General features: G+C 47.2%; 1 protein-coding gene across 1 annotated transcript in view; it reads right to left on the bottom strand.

Moving 5' to 3' along the window:
• LOC116353436 (regulating synaptic membrane exocytosis protein 3-like) overlaps window positions 1-23,258 on the bottom strand; it is a 169,233-nt gene that overhangs the window by 100,008 nt on the left and 45,967 nt on the right. Inside the window, exon 2 of the mRNA XM_031789105.1 lies at window positions 19,646-19,954. Coding sequence (XP_031644965.1) covers window positions 19,646-19,925 — 280 coding nt within the window. The 5' untranslated portion in view covers window positions 19,926-19,954. The remainder of the gene's footprint in view (window positions 1-19,645; window positions 19,955-23,258) is intronic.

Genomic DNA, 23,258 nt, shown 5'->3' with positions numbered 1-23,258 from the left:
TACGAGGTATTTGAGGTATATACAGGGAGTAACAGATCAATGTGGAGAGGTACGAGGTATTTGAGCTATATACAGGAAGTACCAGATCAATGTGGAGAGGTACGAGGTATTTGAGGTATATACAGGGAGTAACAGATCAATGTGGAGAGGTACGAGGTATTTGAGGTATATACAGGGAGTAACAGATCAATGTGGAGAGGTACGAGGTATTTGAGGTATATACAGGGAGTAACAGATCAATGTGGAGAGGTACGAGGTATTTGAGCTATATACAGGGCCTTCATAAAGCATTCACACCCCTTGACTTTTTCACAATTTGTTGTGTTACAGCCTGAATTTAAAATGGATTCAACTGAGATGATTTGACTTGTGTCATGCACAAAGTAGACGTCCTAACCGACTTGCCTAAACTATAGTTTGTTAAACAAGAAATGTGTGGAGTGGTTGAAAAACGAGTTTTAATGACTCCAACCTAAGTGTATGTAAACTACTGACTTCAACTGTATGTACAGTATTGGCCTTTTCAAAGCCTAACCACCTATCAAGCAACATTTTGGATTAAATTAAATCAAATCTGTTTGCTGCAGGGTTATTTTGCTGAGACAATACTGGTCAAATTAACATGTTATTATTTCATTTATAATTCACTGGAAGTTTACATACACTTAGGCTGGAGTCATTGTAACTTGTTTTTCAACCACTCCACAAATTTCTTGTTAACAAACTATAGTCCCCCCCTGGGACCTCTCTCTCCCCCCTGGGACCTCTCTCTCCCCCCTGGGACCTCTCTCCCCCCTGGGACCTCTCTCTCCCCCCCTGGGACCTCTCCCCCCCCTGGGACCTCTCTCTCCCCCCTGGGACCTCTCTCTCCCCCCCTGGGACCTCTCCCCCCTGGGACCTCTCTCTCCCCCCCTGGGACCTCTCTCTCCCCCCCTGGGACCTCTCTCTCCCCCAGGATATCTCTCTCTCTCCCCTGGGACCTCTCTCTCCCCCCCGGGACCTCTCTCCCCCCCTGGGACTTCTCTCTCCACCCTGGGACCTCTCACTCCCCCCCTGGGACATCTCACTCCCCCCCTGGGACATCTCACTCCCCCCCTGGGACAACTCTCTCCCCCTGGGACCTCTCTCCCCTTCTGGGACCTCTCTCTGCCCCCTGAGACCTCTCTCTCCCCCCCTGGGACCTCTCTCCCCCCCCTGGAACCTCTCTCTCCCCCCTGGGACCTCCCTCTCTCTCCCCCCTGGGACCTCCTGGGACCTCTCTCTCCCCTCTGGGACCTCTCTCTCCCCCCTGGGACCTCCCTCTCTCTCCCCCCTGGGACCTCTCTCTCCCCTCTGGCACCTCTCTCTGCCCCCTGGGATCTCTCTCTCCCACCCTGGGACCTCTCTCTCCCCCCTGGGACCTCTCTCTCCCCTCTGGGACCTCTCTCTCCCCCCTGGGACCTCCCTCTCTCTCCCCCCTGGGACCTCTCTCTCCCCTCTGGGACCTCTCTCTCCCACCCTGGGACCTCTCTTTCCCCCCTGGGACCTCTCTCTCCCCTCTGGGACCTCTCTCTGCCCCCTGGGACCTCTCTCTCCCACCCTGGGACCTCTCTCTCTCTCTTCTCTTTCTCTCACCGTTTCTCTCTCTCTCGCTTTCCTTCTCTTCCCTCTGTCTCTGGGTAACAGTTCAACTGGCGGCTGATGGGTTATTAGCGAATCAGGAAACAGCACCAGTGGGATACCTGGTCTGACCTACCCCATCAACCAATCAATGGATCTGTCTCTGGGAATTTGTGCAGCAATGCTCACCCGGATTGGTTTCTCATTAACGACACACCTGAAGTCAGCCAGGCAGGGAGAGAAATACCAGGGCTTTAACAAAATAGCCTCACTAATGAAACACGATGGAGAAGAGTGGAAGTGGGCCTTGTGGGTTGTGTTTGTCTGTTTGTGTCTGTCTGTCTACATAGGCCTTCTACTAAAGAGAGCAGATAGGGAGAAGACGCAGCAAATGGGAAAGAAAGCAGGAGGGTAGGGGAGGAGAGGAGAGGAGAGGAGAGGAGAGGAGAGGAGAGGAGAGGAGAGGAGAGGAGAGGAGAGGAGAGGAGAGGAGAGGAGAGGAGAGGAGAGGAGAGGAGAGGAGAGGAGAGGAGAGGAGAGGAGAGGAGAGGAGAGGAGAGGAGAGAAGGAGGGAAAAGAGGAGGATGATACTATGATCTTGTTCCAGGGGCAAAGTGTTCCTCTGGCAGAACATCTAAATTTAGCCTCTTCCTCCCTCCTCCTTGATCTCTTCAGTAAATAGACTAGGGGAACATGAAAACTCCCTTTTGTGAAGATATCAGCTCCCTGATAACAGCTCCCTGATAACAGCTGCCTGATAACAGCTCCCTGATAACAGCTCCCTGATAACAGCTCCCTGATAACAGCTGCCTGATAACAGCTCCCTGATAACAGCTGCCTGATAACAGCTCCCTGATAACAGCTCCCTGATAACAGCTCCCTGATAACAGCTCCCTGATAACAGCTCCCTGATAACAGCTCCCTGATAACAGCTCCCTGATAACAGCTCCCTGATATCATCTCCCTGATAACAGCTCCCTGATAACAGCTCCCTAATAACAGCTCCCTGATAACAGCTCCCTGATATCAGCTCCCTGATAACAGCTCCCTAATAACAGCTCCCTGAGCCAGCTGGGCAAGACAGAGAGACATAGAGCGAGAGAGCAAGAGAGCGAGAGAGTACACAGTGGCAGAATACCTGACCACTGTGACTGACCCAAACTTAAGGAAAGCTTTGACTATGTACAGACTCAGTGAGCATAGCCTTGCTATTGAGAAAGGCCGCCGTAGGCAGACCTGGCTCTCAAGAGAAGACAGGCTAAGTGCTCACTGCCCACAAAATGAGGTGGAAACTGAGCTGCACTTCCTAACCTCCTGCCCAATGTATGACCATATTAGAGAGACATATTTATTACAGATTACACAGATCCACAAATAATTCAAAAACAAACCCAATTTTCATAAACTCCCATATCTACTGGGTGAAATTCCAGTCTGCAATCACAGCAGCAAGATTTGTGACCTGTTGCCACAAGAAAAGGGCAACCTGTGAAGAACAAACACCATTGTAAATACAACCCATATTTATGCTTATTTATTTTCCCTTGTGTTCTTGAACCATTTGTACATTGTTACAACACTGTATAGATATAATATGACATTTGCAATGTCTTTATTGTTTTGAAACTTCTGTATGTGTAATGTTTAATGTTAATTTTTATTTCACTTTTGTATATTATCTACCCCACTTGCTTTGGCAATGTTAACACATGTTTCCCATACCAATAAAGCCCCTTGAATTGAGAGAGAGAGAGAGAGACTGATTGATTTATTGATTGATTGATACTGTATAGAGAGAGAGAGGAGAACAGATACTGATAGTGTATAGAGAGAGAGAGGAGAACAGATACTGTATAGAGAGAGAGAGGAGAACAGATACTGATAGTGTATAGAGAGAGAGAGGAGAACAGATACTGATAGTGTATAGAGAGAGAGAGAGGAGAACAGATACTGTATAGAGAGAGAGAGAGGAGAACAGATACTGATAGTGTATAGAGAGAGAGGAGAACAGATACTGATAGTGTATAGAGAGAGAGAGGAGAAGAGATACTGATAGTGTATAGAGAAAGAGATGAGAACAGATACTGATAGTGTATAGAGGCCAAACCACACGACTAACACCATTCAACACTCTATGGTACACGACTAACACCATTCAACACTCTATGGTACACGACTAACACCATTCAACACTCTATGGTACACGACTAACACCATTCAACACTCTATGGTACACGACTAGCACCATTCAACACTCTATGGTCCACAGAGCCTCCACTATGTCATGCTGGAATATCCAATGACTGAGGTCATCTACCTTTGGCCTTAAAGAGCAGGAACCTGAAATACAGACCTTGTCATCCTACAAGAAACATGGTATAGAGGAGATGGACCCACTGGTTTCCCTCTCGGTTACAGAGAGCTGGTAGTCCCATCCACCAAACTACCAGGTGTGAAACAGGGAAGGGAGTCAGGGGAGGTGGGGAGGATTGGAGGGGAGGGAGAGAGGAGAGAGAGAGAGAGAGAGAGAGAGAGAGAGAGAGAGAGAGACAGAGAGAGAGAGGGAGGGAGATAGAGAGAGAGACACAGGGAGAGGGAGAGGGAGGGAGATAGAGAGAGACACAGAGAGAGACAGAGAGACAGAGAGAGAGAGAGAAAGAGAGAAGGAGAGCGACAGAGAGACAGAGAGAGAGAGAGAGAGAGAGAGAGAGAGAGAGAGAGAGAGAGAGAGAGAGAGAGAGAGAGAGAAGGAGAGAGACACAGAGAGAGACAGAGAGAGAGAGAGTGCGACAGGCAGGTTGATGTTTATTGCCCTGGAGGCAGAACTGAATGATTTCCAATAGATGGCGCAGCTCCAAAGTAAAAATTGACTAAATTGTAACAGTTCATGAAAACAAAAGTTAACTTTTTAGTCATAATTTAAGGTTAAGGTTAGGCATTATAGTTAGCAGTGTGATTAAGGTTATGTTTAAAAATCAGATTTTTATGACTTTGTGTCTGTGCCAGTTAGTGTCCACTCTGCAGAGCTGCCTCCAGAACAACATTCATGGCAATAAATGCCTACGTGTCACAGACCAACCATCAGGAAGTGAATTAGTGCCAGGAACGAGTAGCAGGTTGAGAAGTGGAGAGGGAGAGGTAGGAGGCAGGAGGGAGAGTCGGTAGGGTAACAGTGAGCTCCTGCCCAAAAACAGCAGAGGTGTGTTTGTGTTACATATGGCCACTGTGTCAGAGTTGGCAGTCACAGAAGGGTGAGGTAAGCCTCTCTATAATGTCAGAGATGGCAGTCACAGAGGGGTGAGGTAAGCCTCTCTATAGTGTCAGAGATGGCAGTCACAGAGGGGTGAGGTAAGCCTCTCTATAGTGTCAGAGATGGCAGTCACAGAGGGGTGAGGTAAGCCTCTCTATAGTGTCAGAGATGGCAGTCACAGAGGGGTGAGGTAAGCCTCTCTATAGTGTCAGAGATGGCAGTCACAGAGGGGTGAGGTAAGCCTCTCTATAGTGTCAGAGATGGCAGTCACAGAAGGGTGAGGTAAGCCTCTCTATAGTGTCGAAGATGGCAGTCACAGAGGGGTGAGGTAAGCCTCTCTATAATGTCAGAGATGGCAGTCACAGAAGGGTGAGGTAAGCCTCTCTATAGTGTCGCAGATGGCAGTCACAGAGGGGTGAGGTAAGCCTCTCTATAGTGTCAGAGATGGCAGTCACAGAGGGGTGAGGTAAGCCTCTCTATAGTCACAGAGGGGTGAGGTAAGCCTCTCTATAGTGTCAGAGATGGCAGTCACAGAGGGGTGAGGTAAGCCTCTCTATAGTGTCGCAGATGGCAGTCACAGAGGGGTGAGGTAAGCCTCTCTATAATGTCAGAGATGGCAGTCACAGAAGGGTGAGGTAAGCCTCTCTATAGTGTCAGAGATGGCAGTCACAGAGGGGTGAGGTAAGCCTCTCTATAGTGTCAGAGATGGCAGTCACAGGTGACCTTAACCATTCACCGCCAGAGAATATACTGTAACACGTTAGATCTGGTGAAAGATAAAAACGTGTATTTTTGAAATGCAAGAGAAAGGTCACAATGTATTATTCCTGTTCAGGCGCAATATAGAGTTAATGCCTAACTTTTAAGAATGTGGATTTAATGCCTGAACTTACCCCGAACCTTAAAAAAGCCACAGTTAATGCCTGAACGTAACCTTAAAGACGTCGAAATTTGACATTTGAGAAAAATTGATGAACGTCTAATTCTGACATGAGACTGTGAGACCTGGTTGCTATGGCATCTCATCTCCATCTAAATCTCTCTCTCCCCTTCCTCCCTCCTCCCCCCCTCCTCCCTCTGTCCCTCCATCTACTTGTGGGACTAAATGAGTGTGAGCAATGTGAAGATGCTAGGAACAGTGCAGTAGCTGTGTGGTCATGCTAGCTGTGTGGTGATGCTAGCTGTGTGTTGATGCTAGCTGTGTGGTGATGCTAGCTGTGTGGTCATGCTAGCTGTGTGGTGATGCTAGCTGTGTGGTCATGCTAGCTGTGTGGTCATGCTAGCTGTGTGGTGATGCTAGCTGTGCGGTCATGCTATCTGTGCGGTCATGCTATCTGTGCGGTCATGCTATCTGTGCGGTCATGCTAGCTGTGCGGTCATACTAGCTGTGCGGTCATGCTATCTGCGCGGTCATGCTATCTGCGCGGTCATGCTGTCTGTGTGGTCAGGGCTATATAAGGGCTATATAAATACATTTGATTTGAATTGGCGACAGATTTTTCATGTAAATATTCTAAAATCCACATGAAGAAAAGATGCAAATTTTTCCACCAAATAGACGTGTTCCCACCAAATAGACGTGTTCCCACCAAATAGACGTGTTCCCACCAAATACACGTGTTCCCACCAAATAGACGTGTTCCCACCAAATAGGCGTGTTCCCACCAAATAGGCGTGTTCCCACCAAATAGACGTGTTCCCACCAAATAGACGTGTTCCCACCAAATAGACGTGTTCCCACCAAATAGACGTGTTCCCACCAAATACACGTGTTCCCACCAAATAGGCGTGTTCCCACCAAATAGACGTGTTCCCACCAAATAGACGTGTTCCCACCAAATAGGCGTGTTCCCACCAAATAGACGTGTTCCCACCAAATAGGCGTGTTCCCACCAAATAGACGTGTTCCCACCAAATAGGCGTGTTCCCACCAAATAGACGTGTTAACGGATTAAAATCAGGGCGTGAAGACAAAAATTTACTTTTTTCACTTCAGTTTTCTTGTACCGAATACAAATCTAAAGTTCAATGTGTTTCCATCGCATTTTCAACTCTACTGATAGTTGTATTATATACATAGTAAATGTGTGTTACATAGTAAATGTGCCCACACTGGGCTTGGCACGTGCTCTCTATTCGACAGCTCACAGATACAGTGAAGGTAGGCTAGTCTACAGGACTAGGCTAGTCTACAGGACTAGGCTAGTCTAGAGTACTAGGCTAGTCTACATGACTAGGCTAGTCAAGCAGCGAGAATATTGTTATTTGTCAAACGGCAGTCAAGCATCGATCATCATGTCTCCAGAATAAAACCAGCGATATTCATTGGAAAGGAGCATCAAGGACACCACCCGGTGAAGTTCATCATCATTTATTTAATCTGTAGCCTCTGATTTCCAGAGTGGTAGTGAGAGGACCACACACACCATACAGTATCATCGCACGACTCCAACCTTCCAGAGTGGTAGTGGGAGGACCACACACACCATACAGTATCATCGCACGACTCCAACTTTACTTCCATATGGTGGTTATTTGATCGATATTTGCGCATAAAGACGTTGACAACGCCATTTCTCGCATAATACATTTTACCGACACACAAATATCCCACCATGTCGATTTAACAAATGATCTGTAGACATTTATCAAAGTGTACTGAAACTTCCTGTTTCCATCACAGCTGTCGTGATTACGTTTTCTTTTTAAACGATGTGACTTTACTGGTATGACAGACAGGTAGAGGTTGAGAGTCCGTGGTTTACTGGTATGACAGACAGGTAGAGGTTGGGAGTCCGTGGTTTACTGGTATGACAGACAGGTAGAGGTTGGGAGTCTGTGGTTTACTGGTATGACAGACAGGTAGAGGTTGGGAGTCCGTGGTTTACTGGTATGACAGACAGGTAGAGGTTGGGAGTCCGTGGTTTACTGGTATGACAGACAGGTAGAGGTTGGAGTCCGTGGTTTACTGGTATGACAGACAGGTAGAGGTTGGGAGTCCGTGGTTTACTGGTATGACAGACAGGTAGAGGTTGGGAGTCCGTGGTTTACTGGTATGACAGACAGGTAGAGGTTGGGAGTCCGTGGTTTACTGGTATGACAGACAGGTAGAGGTTGGGAGTCCGTGGTTTACTGGTATGACAGACAGGTAGAGGTTGGGAGTCCGTGGTTTACTGGTATGACAGACAGGTAGAGGTTGGGAGTCCGTGGTTTACTGGTATGACAGACAGGTAGAGGTTGGGAGTCCGTGGTTTACTGGTATGACAGACAGGTAGAGGTTGGGGGTCCGTGGTTTACTGGTATGACAGACAGGTAGAGGTTGGGAGTCCGTGGTTTACTGGTATGACAGACAGGTAGAGGTTGGGAGTCTGTGGTTTACTGGTATGACAGACAGGTAGAGGTTGGGAGTCCGTGGTTTACTGGTATGACAGACAGGTAGAGGTTGGGAGTCTGTGGTTTACTGGTATGAGAGACAGGTAGAGGTTGGGGGTCCGTGGTTTACTGGTATGAGAGACAGGTAGAGGTTGGGAGTCCGTGGTTTACTGATATGACAGACAGGTTGAGGTTGGGGGTCCGTGGTTTACTGGTATGACAGACAGGTAGAGGTTGGGAGTCCGTGGTTTACTGGTATGACAGACAGGTAGAGGTTGGGGGTCTGTGGTTTACTGGTATGACAGACAGGTAGAGGTTGGGGGTCCGTGATTTACTGGTATCTCTCTCCAACTTGTCTCAACAATCTCTCTCCCTCTTGTCTCAACCCTCTCTCTCCCTCTTGTCTCAACCCTCTCTCTCCCTCTACTCTCAACAATCTCTCTCCCTCTACTCTAAACAATCTCTCTCCCTCTACTCTCAAAAATCTCTCTCCCTCTACTCTCAACAATCTCTCTCCCTCTACTCTCAACAATCTCTCTCCCTCTTGTCTCAACAATCTCTCTCCATCTAGTCTCAACAATCTCTCTCCCTCTACTCTCAACAATCTCTCTCCCTCTTGTCTCAACAATCTCTCTCCCTCTTGTCTCAACAATCTCTCTCCCTCTAGTCTCAACCCTCTCTCTCCCTCTAGTCTCAACAATCTCTCTCCCTCTAGTCTCAACAATCTCTCTCCCTCTAGTCTCAACAATCTCTCTCCCTCTTGTCTCAACAATCTCTCTCCCTCTAGTCTCAACAATCTCTCTCCCTCTAGTCTCAACAATCTCTCTCCCTCTTGTCTCAACAATCTCTCTCCCTCTAGTCTCAACAATCTCTCTCCCTCTAGTCTCAACAATCTCTCTCCCTCTAGTCTCAACCCTCTAGTCTCAAGCCTCTCTCTCCCTCTTGTCTCAACAATCTCTCTCCCACTAGTCTCAACAATCTCTCTCCCTCTAGTCTCAACCCTCTCTCTCCCTCTAGTCTCAACAATCTCTCTCCCTCTAGTCTCAACAATCTCTCTCCCTCTAGTCTCAACAATCTCTCTCCCTCTAGTCTCAACCCTCTCTCTCCCTCTAGTCTCAACAATCTCTCTCCCTCTAGTCTCAACAATCTCTCTCCCTCTAGTCTCAACCCTCTCTCTCCCTCTAGTCTCAACCCTCTCTCTCCCTCTAGTCTCAACAATCTCTCTCCCTCTAGTCTCAACAATCTCTCTCCCTCTAGTCTCAACAATCTCTCTCCCTCTAGTCTCAACAATCTCTCTCCCTCTTGTCTCAACCCTCTCTCTCCCTCTAGTCTCAACAATCTCTCTCCCTCTAGTCTCAACAATCTCTCTCCCCCCCAGTCTCAACCCTCTCTCTCCCCCCAGTCTCACCCCCCTCTCTCCCCCCCAGTCTCAACCCTCTCTCTCCCCCCCTTGGTCTCAACCCCCCCCACAGACTCATTACCCCAAGTCTCAACCCTGTCCCCCCCGGTCTCAGTCCTCTCTTATCACCCTATCTCAAAGCTTTCTCCCCAACCTGTCTCAACCCCAGTCTGTCTCAACCCCAGTCTGTCTCAACCCCAGTGGCGTCGACCCCAGTCTGTCTCATCCCCAGTCTGTCTCGTCCCCAGTCTGTCTCAACCCCAGTGGCGTCGACCCATGCAGGGATTTTATTCTCAGATTTGTGTGCGTGTGACGGCAGGGTGTATTGTGAGGCCAGTGGGTCGCTCTGTACCCTCCTGTCCTGTGGGTTGGCTTGGGAGTCACATGGGAGTCTGCGGTGGAGAAGAGAGATGTTGACCTAATCTCGCTAGGCTGCACTTCATTTCCGTTTCATCACATCTTCTGGAGAACGTTGAGCAAAGAGCCACTGTCACACAAACACACGACCAGCTGAAGTCCACTACATAATATATACTGAACAAAAAATATAAAACGCAATATGCAACAATTTCAATAATTTTACTAAGTCACAGTTCGTATACGGAAATCAGTCAATTGAAGAAAAAAAATGAATAAGGCCCTAATTTATGGATTTCACATGACTGGGCAGGGGCGCAGCCATGGGTGGGTCTGGGAGGACATAGGCCCACCCACTGGGGAGCCAAGCCCAGCCAATCAGAATGAGTTTTTCCCCACGAAAGCTCTTTATTACAGACAGAAATACTCCTCAGTATCATAACCTGTCCGCGTGGCTGGGGTCACACCATCCCGCAGGTGAAGAAGCCGGATGTGGAGGTCCTGGGCTGGCGTGTTACACCTGGTCTGCTGTTGTGAGGGTGGTTGGACGTACTGCCGAACTCTTTAAAACGATTTTAGGAGGCGGCTTGTGGTAGAGAAATTAGCATTAAATTATCTGGCAACAGCTCTGGTGGACATTCGTGCCGTCAGCATGCCAAATGCACGCTCCATCAAAACTACAGACATCTGTAGCATTGTGTTGTGTGAAAAACTGCACATTTTAGAGTGGTCTTTTATTGCCCCCAGCACAAGGTGCACCTGTGTAATTATCATGCTGTTTAATCAGCTTCTTGTTATGCCACATCTTTCAGGTGGATGGATTATCTTGGCAAAGGAGAAATGCTCACTAACAGGGATGTAAACAAATTTGTGCACAAAATTGTATAGAAATAAGCTTTTTTGCGCATCTGGAAAATGTCTAGGGTATTATATTTCAGCTCATGAACTAGGTTTTAACTCCAACCCTGTTCCTGGAGAGATACCCTCCTGTAGGTTTTAACTCCAACCCTGTTCCTGGAGAGATACCCTCCTGTAGGTTTTAACTCCAACCCTGTTCCTGGAGAGATACCCTCCTGTAGGTTTTAACTCCAACCCTGTTCCTGGAGAGATACCCTCCTGTAGGTTTTAACTCCAACCCTGTTCCTGGAGAGATACCCTCCTGTAGGTTATAACTCCAACCCTGTTCCTGGAGAGGTACCCTCCTGTAGGTTTTCACTCCAACCCTGTTCCTGGAGAGATACCCTCCTGTAGGTTATAACTCCAACCCTGTTCCTGGAGAGGTACCCTCCTGTAGGTTTTAACTCCAACCCTGTTCCTGGAGAGATACCCTCCTGTAGGTTATAACTCCAACCCTTCCAACCCTGTTCCTGGAGAGGTACCCTCCTGTAGGTTTTCACTCCAACCCTGTTCCTGGAGAGATACCCTCCTGTAGGTTTTAACTCCAACCCTGTTCCTGGAGAGATACCCTCCTGTAGGTTATAACTCCAACCCTGTTCCTGGAGAGGTACCCTCCTGTAGGTTTTCACTCCAACCCTGTTCCTGGAGAGATACCCTCCTGTAGGTTTTAACTCCAACCCTGTTCCTGGAGAGATACCCTCCTGTAGGTTTTAACTCCAACCCTGTTCCTGGAGAGATACCCTCCTGTAGGTTATAACTCCAACCCTGTTCCTGGAGAGGTACCCTCCTGTAGGTTTTCACTCCAACCCTGTTCCTGGAGAGATACCCTCCTGTAGGTTTTCACTCCAACCCTGTTCCTGGAGAGATACCCTCCTGTAGGTTTTAACTCCAACCCTGTTCCTGGAGAGGTACCCTCCTGTAGTAGGTTTTCACTCCAACCCTGTTCCTGGAGAGATACCCTCCTGTAGGTTTTAACTCCAACCCTGTTCCTGGAGAGGTACCCTCCTGTAGTAGGTTTTCACTCCAACCCTGTTCCTGGAGAGACACCCTCCTGTAGTAGGTTATAACTCCAACCCTGTTCCTGGAGAGATACCCTCCTGTAGGTTTTAACTCCAACCCTGTTCCTGGAGAGACACCCTCCTGTAGGTTATAACTCCAACCCTGTCCCTGGAGAGATACCCTCCTGTAGGTTTAAATTCCAACCCTGTTCCTGGAGAGGTACCCTCCTGTAGGTTATAACTCCAACCCTGTTCCTGAGGAGATACCCTCCTGTAGGTTTTAACTCCAACCCTGTTCCTGGAGAGATACCCTCCTGTAGGTTTTAACTCCAACCCTGTTCCTGGAGAGGTACCCTCCTGTAGGTTTTAACTCCAACCCTGTTCCTGGAGAGATACCCTCCTGTAGGTTTTAACTCCAACCCTGTTCCTGGAGAGGTACCCTCCTGTAGGTTTTCACTCCAACCCTGTTCCTGGAGAGATACCCTCCTGTAGGTTTTCACTCCAACCCTGTTCCTGGAGAGATACCCTCCTGTAGGTTTTAACTCCAACCCTGTTCCTGGAGAGGTACCCTCCTGTAGTAGGTTTTCACTCCAACCCTGTTCCTGGAGAGACACCCTCCTGTAGTAGGTTATAACTCCAATCCTGTTCCTGGAGAGATACCCTCCTGTAGGTTTTAACTCCAACCCTGTTCCTGGAGATACCCTCCTGTAGGTTATAACTCCAACCCTGTCCCTGGAGAGATACTCTCCTGTAGGTTTAAATTCCAACCCTGTTCCTGGAGATGTACCCTCCTGTAGGTTATAACTCCAACCCTGTTCCTGAGGAGATACCCTCCTGTAGGTTTTAACTCCAACCCTGTTCCTGGAGAGATACCCTCCTGTAGGTTTTAACTCCAACCCTGTTCCTGGAGAGGTACCCTCCTGTAGGTTTTAACTCCAACCCTGTTCCTGGAGAGATACCCTCCTGTAGGTTTTAACTCCAACCCTGTTCCTGGAGAGGTACCCTCCTGTAGGTTTTAACTCCAACCCTGTTCCTGGAGAGACACCCTCCTGTAGGTTTTAATTCCATCCCTGTTCCTGGAGAGAGACCCTCCTGTAGGTTTTAATTCCATCCCTGTTCCTGGAGAGATACCATCCTGTAGGTTTTAACTCCAACCCTGTTCCTGGAGAGACACCCTCCTGTAGGTTTTAACTCCAACCCTGTTCCTGGAGAGATACCCTCCTGTAGGTTTTAACTCCAACCCTGTTCCTGGAGAGATACCCTCCTGTAGGTTTTAACTCCAACCCTGTTCCTGGAGAGATACCCTCCTGTAGGTTTTAACTCCAACCCTGTTCCTGGAGAGGACCCTCCTGTAGGTTTTAACTCCAACCCTGTTCCTGGAGAGATACCATCCTGTAGATTTTAACTCCAACCCTGTTCCTGGAGAGATACCATCCTGTAGGTTTTAACTCCAACCCTGTTCCCGTTGAGATACTCTCCTGTAGGTTTTAACTCCAACCCTGTTCCTGGAGAGGTACCCTCCTGTAGGTTTTAACTCCAACCCTGTTCCTGGAGAGACACCCTCCTGTAGGTTTTAATTCCATCCCTGTTCCTGGAGAGAGACCCTCCTGTAGGTTTTAATTCCATCCCTGTTCCTGGAGAGATACCATCCTGTAGGTTTTAACTCCAACCCTGTTCCTGGAGAGACACCCTCCTGTAGGTTTTAACTCCAACCCTGTTCCTGGAGAGATACCCTCCTGTAGGTTTTAACTCCAACCCTGTTCCTGGAGAGGTACCCTCCTGTAGGTTTTAACTCCAACCCTGTTCCTGGAGAGATACCCTCCTGTAGGTTTTAACTCCAACCCTGTTCCTGGAGAGGACCCTCCTGTAGGTTTTAACTCCAACCCTGTTCCTGGAGAGATACCATCCTGTAGATTTTAACTCCAACCCTGTTCCTGGAGAGATACCATCCTGTAGGTTTTAACTCCAACCCTGTTCCCGTTGAGATACTCTCCTGTAGGTTTTAACTCCAACCCTGTTCCTGGAGAGACACCCTCCTGTAGGTTTCAATTCCATCCCTGTTCCTGGAGAGATACCATCCTGTAGGTTTTAACTCCAACCCTGTTCCTGGAGAGATACCATCCTGTAGGTTATAACTCCAACCCTGTTCCTGGAGAGATACCCTCCTGTAGGTTATAACTCCAACCCTGTTCCTGGAGAGATACCCTCCTGTAGGTTTTAACTCCAACCCTGTTCCTGGAGAGATACCCTCCTGTAGGTTTTAACTCCAACCCTGTTCCTGGAGAGATACCCTCCTGTAGGTTTTAACTCCAACCCTGTTCCTGGAGAGATACCATCCTGTAGATTTTAACTCCAACCCTGTTCCTGGAGAGATACCATCCTGTAGGTTTTAACTCCAACCCTGTTCCCGTTGAGATACTCTCCTGTAGGTTTTAACTCCAACCCTGTTCCTGGAGAGACACCCTCCTGTAGGTTTCAATTCCATCCCTGTTCCTGGAGAGATACCATCCTGTAGGTTTTAACTCCAACCCTGTTCCTGGAGAGATACCATCCTGTATGTTTTAACTCCAACCCTGTTCCTGGAGAGATACCCTCCTGTAGGTTATAACTCCAACCCTGTTCCTGGAGAGATACCCTCCTGTAGGTTTTAACTCCAACCCTGTTCCTGGAGAGATACCCTCCTGTAGGTTTTAACTCCAACCCTGTTCCTGGAGAGATACCCTCCTGTAGGTTTTCACTCCAACCCTGTTCCTGGAGAGATACCCTCCTGTAGGTTTTCACTCCAACCCTGTTCCTGGAGAGATACCCTCCTGTAGGTTTTCACTCCAACCGTGTTCCTGGAGAGATACCCTCCTGTAGGTTTTCACTTCAACCCTGTTCCTGGAGAGATACCCTCCTGTAGGTTTTCACTCCAACCCTGTTCCTGGAGAGATACCCTCCTGTAGGTTTTCACTCCAACCCTGTTCCTGGAGAGATACCCTCCTGTAGGTTTTCACTCCAACCCTGTTCCTCTAGGGGCGTGGCTGAGTCTTTGGCATTGTTCAGGGGCATGATGATTGGTGATATCTGTGCTGTAGTGAGTTGGGAGTTTTGTTGTTGTTGCTTGGATGTAACTGCACCCATGGTGACTCATAGTGTTCTTATGGCTGGTTCCATGAGTGGCTTGTCAGGTAGCATGCAGGTTACCACGGTTTCCCTGCGGGTTTGAGCCTTGGGCTACCTTTGGTTCGTCGATGAGGCGGTGCGCGAACGCGAATGTTGTAGGACTTGCAGTTCCTTGTGTGAGTTCTGGCCAGTCCAGACTCGAGTCTCTGTGGGAGCCTTTTTGGAACCAGGAGGGTCTATGGACTTGGGCCGCCATGGTCGATGTTAGGCAGAGATTTGTCCTGGTTACCACGGTTTCCCCGTGGGTTAGAGCCGCTGGCTGCCTTGACGGGCGGCAGCTAGTAGAGTGCTCATGGGTTACCACAGTTCCCTCTGTGGCTTGAACCTCGGTCTGCCGTGATTCATTGACTCTGGTTGATGCTATGCAGTTACCAAGTCACGACAGGTTGTTCTGTTGTTTTGGACTTGAGTTCTGACATTTCAGGCTCGCAAGGTTGTTGTTGTTCATGGGGGGTTGCAGTGGCAGCATAGTCAAGGTTCTGGTTCCCTGTATCGGGCTGTAACCCCTTTCTCTGGGACCGGTGGAACCTGTGGGTGCCGTGGCCCTCCTAGTTCGGGACCCTCTGAACCGGCTTGGGGGCGTGATTGTAATGTCCCTATCGTGTGTTATACAGAGTGACCAACTGAGAGGGAACGTACAGTTATGAATACAACTACTGTTCCATGAAGGAGGGAACAAGGCAACCAAAAATGTTGGCCCCTCGTCGTTAGGGGGTTTGAGGTCGCTGAAAAGCTGAATTGAGGAAATAAATGTAAGCCCCGGTGTTATAGCCAGGAGGGCGTGGCTTCCAAGGGCGGGCTCTGCATTCATTGGCTCGTAGGGCGTGCTTTTAGTTTTCTTCAGGTGAATGTGATTGATTGTTGACTCCCCAAGGAGTGGTCTCACTTCAGTATTCAATGTTTGTCCGGGCGGTGGGGGTTGGGGATAAATATGACAGTTAAGTTTAGGCATTAATTCCGACAAGTAAAGATTTAGGGTTAAAGGTTAAGGGTTAAAGTTTGGAATAGGCTTCAAACAGAAAAACAAAAAATGAGTGCCTAGCACTGGGTTTGAACCCACGGTCCTCAGCACTGAAGCACGGAGTTTAAGCCGTACCTCTATCCCCATCCACAACAACCTAGCAAGCCTACTAGATGATAACACGTGCTCACGTTCCCCCTAGTGGAAGATATTGAAGGCATCTCCTGACGTCCTGAACAAACGTTGAATTGTCACGTTCGTCGTAACGATGAGATCAAGGCGCAGCACGATTCTAATACATTCCTCTTTATTTACGAAGAAACACTAAACAAACTAACAAAACGACCGTGACGCTAATAATAACTGAGTGCTGACATGCAACTACACAGAGACAATAACCCACAAAACCAAAATGGAAAATGGCAACCTAAATAGGATCCCCAATCAGAGACAACGATAAACAGCTGCCTCTGATTGGGAACCAATTCAGGCCACCATAGACCTACAATTTACCTAGACAATCCCAAAACCCAATAGGTATACAAAAAACCCTAGACAAGCCAAAAACACACACACCCACCCTCGTCACACCCTGACCTAACCAAAATAATAAAGAAAACAAAGAGAACTGAGGTCAGGGCGTGACAGATTCAGACCCCACCCTGCTACGCTGGCTAGCATTACCATACTGCTGTTAGCAATATGCTGGGTGATACACTTACCACAGTATGAAAGAGTCTGATTATTAGGTGTACAACAGACCTACAGCTAACCCACACTGTGAAGCTATGTAGTTCATAGCTATGCAGCCACAGCATCTTTCTGCTATGCTGAGGTAATCTCTGACACTGGATGAAAGAGAAATAAATAAATCAACACCCTTCTATGAGGCAGAGACAAAAGCATTTGAGAGATTAAATTCAAAACAAAAAGGTCCACTATCAGTAGCCAAAGGTGTCAGGGTGATTTAAAAATGCTTAGCTATTACATTTCCAATCTTCATCTAAAAAATCAATATCGTATTATACCATCATCTTCACACCAATAGATTAATATCCCCTCATATTTACACAGGCGTTCAGACCGGGGGGGGGGGGGGGGGCGAGGAAAGATGATAGCTCAGATCAGGAAGAAAATAAATAGAATAGAATGCCTTCAAGGATATGAAAAGAGGGAGGAGAAGAGAGAGGGAGGAGAAGAGAGGGAGGAGAGGAGAGGGAGGTGAAGAGAGGGAGGTGAAGAGAGAGAGGTTAAAAGAGAGGGAGGTGAAGAAAGGGAGGAGAAGAGGGAGGTTAAAAGAGAGGGAGGTGAAGATAGGGAGGAGAAGAGAGGGAGGTGAAGAGAGGGAGGTGAAGAGAGGGAGTTGAAGAGAGAGGGAGGAGAAGAGAGGGAGGTTAAAAGAGAGGGAGGTGAAGAAAGGGAGGAGAAGAGAGGGAGGTTAAAAGAGAGGGAGGTGAAAAAGGGAGGAGAAGAGAGGGAGGTGAAGAGAGAGGGAGGAGAAGAGAGGGAGGTAAAGGAGAGGGAGGTGGAAAGAGAGGGAGAAGAGCGAGGGAGGTGAAGAGAGAGGGAGGAGAAGAGAGAGGGAGGTGAAAAGAGAGGGAGGGGGAGAGAGGGAGGTGAAGAGAGGGGGAGGAGAATAGAGGGTGGTGAAAAGAGAGGCAGGTGAAGAGAGAGGGAGGTGTAAAGAGAGGGAGGTGAAGAGAGGGAGGTGAAGAGAGGGAGGTGAAGAGAGAGGGAGGAGAAGAGAGGGAGGTTAAAAGAGAGGGATGTGAAGAAAGGGAGGAGAATAGAGGGAGGAGAAGAGGGGGAGGTTAAAAGAGAGAGGGGTGAAAAAAGGGAGGAGAAGAGAGGGAGGTGAAGAGAGAGGGAGGAGAAGAGAGGGAGGTTAAAGAGAGGGAGGTGAAGAAAGGGAGGAGAAGAGAGGGAGGTGAAGAGAGGGAGGAGAAGAGAGAGGGAGGTTAAAAGAGAGGGAGGTGAAGAAAGGGAGGAGAAGAGAGGGAGGTGAAGAAAGGGAGGAGAAGAGAGGGAGGTGTAGAGAGGGAGGATGGGAAAGGGAGGAGAAGAGAGAGGGAGGAGAAGAGAGGGAGATGAAGAGAGAGGGAGGAGAAGAGAGAGGGAGGAGAAGAGAGGGAGGTTAAAAGAGGGGGAGGTGAAGAAAAGGAGGAGAAGAGAGGGAGGTGAAGAGAGAGGGAGGAGAAGAGAGGGAGGTTAAAAGAGAGGGAGGTGAAGAAAGGGATGAGAAGAGAGGGAGGTGAAGAACGGGAGGAGAAGAGAGGGAGGTGAAGAGAGGGAGGTGAAAAAGAGAGGGAGGTGAAGAGAGAGGGAGATGAAAAGAGGGGGAGGTGAAAAGAGAGTGAGGTGAAAAGAGAGGGAGGAGAAAAGAGAGGGGGGTGAAAAGAGAGGGAGATGAAAAGAGAGGGAGGAGAGCGAGGGAGGTAAAGAGAGAGGGAGGAGAAGAGAGAGGGAGGTGAAAAGAGAGGGAGCGGAGAGAGAGGGAGGTGAAGAGAGAGGGAGGAGAATAGAGGGTGGTGAAAAGAGAGGCAGGTGAAGAGAGAGGGAGGTGAAAAGAGAGGGAGGTGAAAAGAGAGGGAGGTGAAGAGAGGAAGGTGAAAGAGAGGGAGGAGAAGAGAGGGAGGTGAAAAGAGAGGGAGGTGAAAAGAGAGGGAGGAGAAGAGAGAGAGGTGAAAAGAGAGGGAGGAGAGAGGGAGGTGAAAAGAGAGGGAGGTGGAGAGAGGAAGGTGAAAGGGATGTTCTCTGTTTATTGAGTCCGCCCGATCAGAGGCAGTAGGGATGACCAGGGATGTTCTCTGTTTAGTGAGTCCTCCGGATCAGAGGCAGTAGGGATGACCAGGGATGTTCTCTGTTTAGTGAGTCCTCCAGATCAGAGGCAGTAGAGATGACCAGGGATGTTCTCTGTTTAGTGAGTCCTCCAGATCAGAGGCAGTAGAGATGACCAGGGATATTCTCTGTTTAGTGAGTCCTCCAGATCAGAGGCAGTAGGGATGACCAGGGATGTTCTCTGTTTAGTGAGTCCTCCAGATCAGAGACAGTAGGGATGACCAGGGATATTCTCTTCATAAGTGTGTGAATTTGACTATTTTCCTGTCCTACTAAGCATTCAAAATGTGATGAGTAGTTTTGGGTGTCAAGGAAATGGCACGGAGTAAAAAATACATCATTTTCTTCAGTAATGTAGTGAAGAAAAAAAAGGTTGTCAAAAATATAAAGTAAAATAAAGTACAGATACCGCAAGAAAACTACTTAAGTAGTACTTTCAAGTGTTTTTACGTAAGTTCTTTACACCAGTGGAGATCATCCGAGGTTGAGTACAAACAACAACCTCGTCCATTAGAATAATGTATTGTGATGAACCTTGCTGGTTGAGCAACAGGATGCTCCTATTATCTCCACTGCCCCAAAAATGGCCGTCAACAACAACCCCATTTTTTTTTTTTTTACCGAAGTGAAACCGACCTTGCTGGTTGAGCAACAGGATGCCCTAAAATGGCTGCTAACAACTAAAAACAACAACATTACATACAATTCAAATGAAACCAAAGTGAAACTTGCTGGTTGAGCAACAGGGGCTTAGCTTCACTGATCCAAAATGGCCACCAACAACTAAAATGCAACAACATGAAACTGACCTTGCTGATTGAGCTGCAGAGTGCTCTTGCTCCACTGCGACAGCCCCACGATGGCCACCATCTTGGCTCCAAGGCTTGAGCGCCTCTTCTTGTTTCCGGCCAGCGTTCCCACCTCTCCCGGCCGACCCCCACTCCCGGGACTCTTCTCCAGGCTGTACATGGCTCCCGAGATACTGGAGGACCGGACAACGTTCCCCACCACTGCCACCCTCATCCCGGAGAGACCGGACATGCCACCATGGACGGGACTGGGCACCTCGACAGAGCTGCTAAGCATCATGGCTACTGAGCAGGAGGACAGTTGATGGGCTGGAGGGGGTAGAGAGAGGGGAGAGGGGTTAGATTGAGTTGGGAGAGAAGAAGAAAAGGGGTTAGATTAACTTGGGAGAGAAGAAGAAGAGGGGTTAGATTGAGTTGGGAGAGAAGAAGAAGAGGGGTTAGATTGAGTTGGGAGAGAAGAAGAGGAAGGGTTAGATTAAGTTGGGAGAGAAGAAGAAGAAGGGTTAGTTTGAGTTGGGAGAGAAGAAGAAAAGGGGTTAGATTAAATTGGGAGAGAAGAAGAAAAGGGGTTAGATTGAGTTGGGAGATAAGAAGAAGAAGGGTTAGATTAACTTGGGAGAGAAGAAGAAGAGGGGTTAGATTGAGTTGGGAGAGAAGAAGAGGAAGGGTTAGATTAAGTTGGGAGAGAAGAAGAAGAAGGGTTAGTTTGAGTTGGGAGAGAAGAAGAAAAGGGGTTAGATTAAATTGGGAGAGAAGAAGAAAAGGGGTTAGATTAAATTGGGAGAGAAGCAGAAAAGGGGTTAGATTAAGTTGGGAGAGAAGAAGAAGAACTTTATTAATCTATTCGAGATTGATATTTGTCTTCTGCAGTACCCAACCTTGCCGATATACAAACACAGACACGTAAACACACATGAGGTTGGAGACCCATATGGAAAACTCATGTGTTATAATATATATACAGTACCAGTCAAACGTTTGGACACACGTACTGATTCAAGTTTTTAATTTGACTATTTCCTACATTGCAGAATAATATATGCGCTGCCTCAGATGACCTCCACAATCACCTGACCTCAACCCAACTGAGATGGATTGGGATGAGTTGGACCACAGAGTGAAGGAAAAGCAGCCAACAAGTGCTCAGCATAGGTGGGAACTCCTTCAAGACTGTTGGAAAAGCATTCCAGGTGAAGCTGGTTGAGAGAATGCCAAGAGTGTGTAACGCTGTCATCAAGGCAAAGGGTGGCTACTTTGAAGAATCTCAAATATAACATATATTTTGATTTGTTTAACACTTTTTTTGGTTACTACACGATTCCATATGTGTTATTTCATAGTTTTGATGTCTTCACTATTATTCTACAATGTAGAAAATAGTCAAAATTAAGAAGAACCCTGGAATGAGTAGGTGTGTTCAAACTTTTGACTGGTACTGTGTATGAATTGCACATGTATGTAAAATGCATACTAAAAAAACTATTCAATCAATTTTAGAATAAGGCTGTAAAGTAACAAAATGTGGAAAAAGTCAAGGGGTCTGATTACTTTCCAAAGGTGCTGTAAGTGAGTAATACATGTATTTAGATATATTAATGTATGTATTTGAACTATTTGCTCCCGAGTGGTGCAGCGGTCTAAGGCACTGCATCTTAGTGCAAGAGGTGACACTACAGTCCCTGGTTCGAATCCAGGCTGTATCACATCTGGCCGTGATTGGAAGTCTCATAGGGCAAGGCGCACAATTGGCCCAGTGTCGTCAGGGTTTGGCCAGGGTAGGCCGTCATTGTAAATAAGAATTTGTTCTTATTAACTGACTTGCCTATTTAAATAAATATATATACACATATATATCAATATATCAGGCTTTGGTATGGGGAGGCTGGAGCAGAGGGGAGAGGTTAGGTGTTGGCCCTCAGGTGATATTTCAGCAGGTGATATTTCAGCAGGTGATATTTCAGCAGGTGATATTTCAGCAGGTGGTATTTCAGCAGGTGGTATTTCAGCAGGTGATATTTGAGCAGGTGGTATTTCAGCAGGTGGTATTTCAGCAGGTGATATTTCAGCAGGTGGTATTTCAGCAGGTGATATTTCAGCAGGTGATATTTCAGCAGGTGGTATTTCAGCAGGTGATATTTCAGCAGGTGATATTTCAGCAGGTGGTATTTCAGCAGGTGATATTTCAGCAGGTGGTATTTCAGCAGGTGATATTTCAGCAGGTGGTATTTCAGCAGGTGGTATTTCAGCAGGTGGTATTTCAGCAGTTGTGTAATTGGAAAGGCGAGGGAGTAATATTTGAAGGATGAGGTGGTTTTACAAAGTCAACAAGACTACATTTATTTATTATGTTTGCTGTCATCAGAAATCATTTCCCTACGTCATCAATAATGTCCCAAACAAACAAACATGGACAGACACACAGAGAATATCAATGCAAACTGTTCATATTAGTTAGTGTAGGCACTGAGAGAACACACACACACACACACACACACACACACATCAGACTGGAGGTTTTTGAAATGTCAGGTCTGCTGCTGTGGGGTGACCCTGTTGGCTGGTATTTGTCTTCAGTGTTATTTTGAATACGTTTTGTCAGTTTGACCTTAAGAACTGACAGATGATAACCTATAGAGCCAACTGGCACAGTAGGGGGAAGTCCTAGCCTAGGACAAACACACACGCACGCACACACACGCACGCACACACACACGCACGCACGCACACACACGCACACAGATCAAAACTATATAGGGTGTCGGCCGCATTCTCGCAGTAACTTCTGAAGATTTTTTTCATATTGTTGTGGTCGCCTGCGAAGTTATTTCCGTGGATCACAACAAGCTAAATTAAGACGACACGAGCTGAATGAAATGTAAAAAGGCTTTGAAAATATAAAAGCAGCGCTCCGTTGACATTTCAGAGAGAAAAGTTTGTTTTTCTGAGAAATCTTCAAAAAAAATAACAGGAATTTAGGGGATTCAATTAGAATTTTTTTCTCTACATTTTCAAAGTGAAAGAAAGTTATAGAAAACACTTTGCTGAAGCACCTTTGGCTGTCATTACTGTAAACCCTTACTGTAAACCATTACTGTAAAACCATTACTGTAAACCCTTACTGTAAACACTTAGTGTAAACCCTTACTGTAAACCCTTAGTGTAAACCCTTAGTGTAAAACCCTTACTGTAAACCATTACTGTAAACCATTACTGTAAACCCTTAGTGTAAACCCTTACTGTAAACCATTACTGTAAACCCTTAGTGTAAAACCATTACTGTAAACCCTTACTGTAAACCATTACTGTAAAACCATTACTGTAAACCCTTACTGTAAACACTTAGTGTAAACCCTTACTGTAAACCCTTAGTGTAAACCCTTAGTGTAAAACCCTTACTGTAAACCATTACTGTAAACCATTACTGTAAACCCTTAGTGTAAACCCTTACTGTAAACCATTACTGTAAACCCTTAGTGTAAAACCAGGTGAAAGGTATTGGTTCATAAGGTGTCCCTGAAGGTTGGTATACTCAGTGTATTTCTTACCTCTATATTGTTATATTTCCTCTGGATCCTAGAAGAAAGATGACGAGCTCAAAACGGTGAGCAATTTT

The sequence above is a fragment of the Oncorhynchus kisutch genome, linkage group LG14, assembly GCF_002021735.2.
Source record: "Oncorhynchus kisutch isolate 150728-3 linkage group LG14, Okis_V2, whole genome shotgun sequence".
In the NCBI taxonomy this organism is placed as follows: Eukaryota; Metazoa; Chordata; class Actinopteri; order Salmoniformes; family Salmonidae; genus Oncorhynchus; species Oncorhynchus kisutch.
This window is presented reverse-complemented; position numbering and strand designations above follow the sequence as displayed.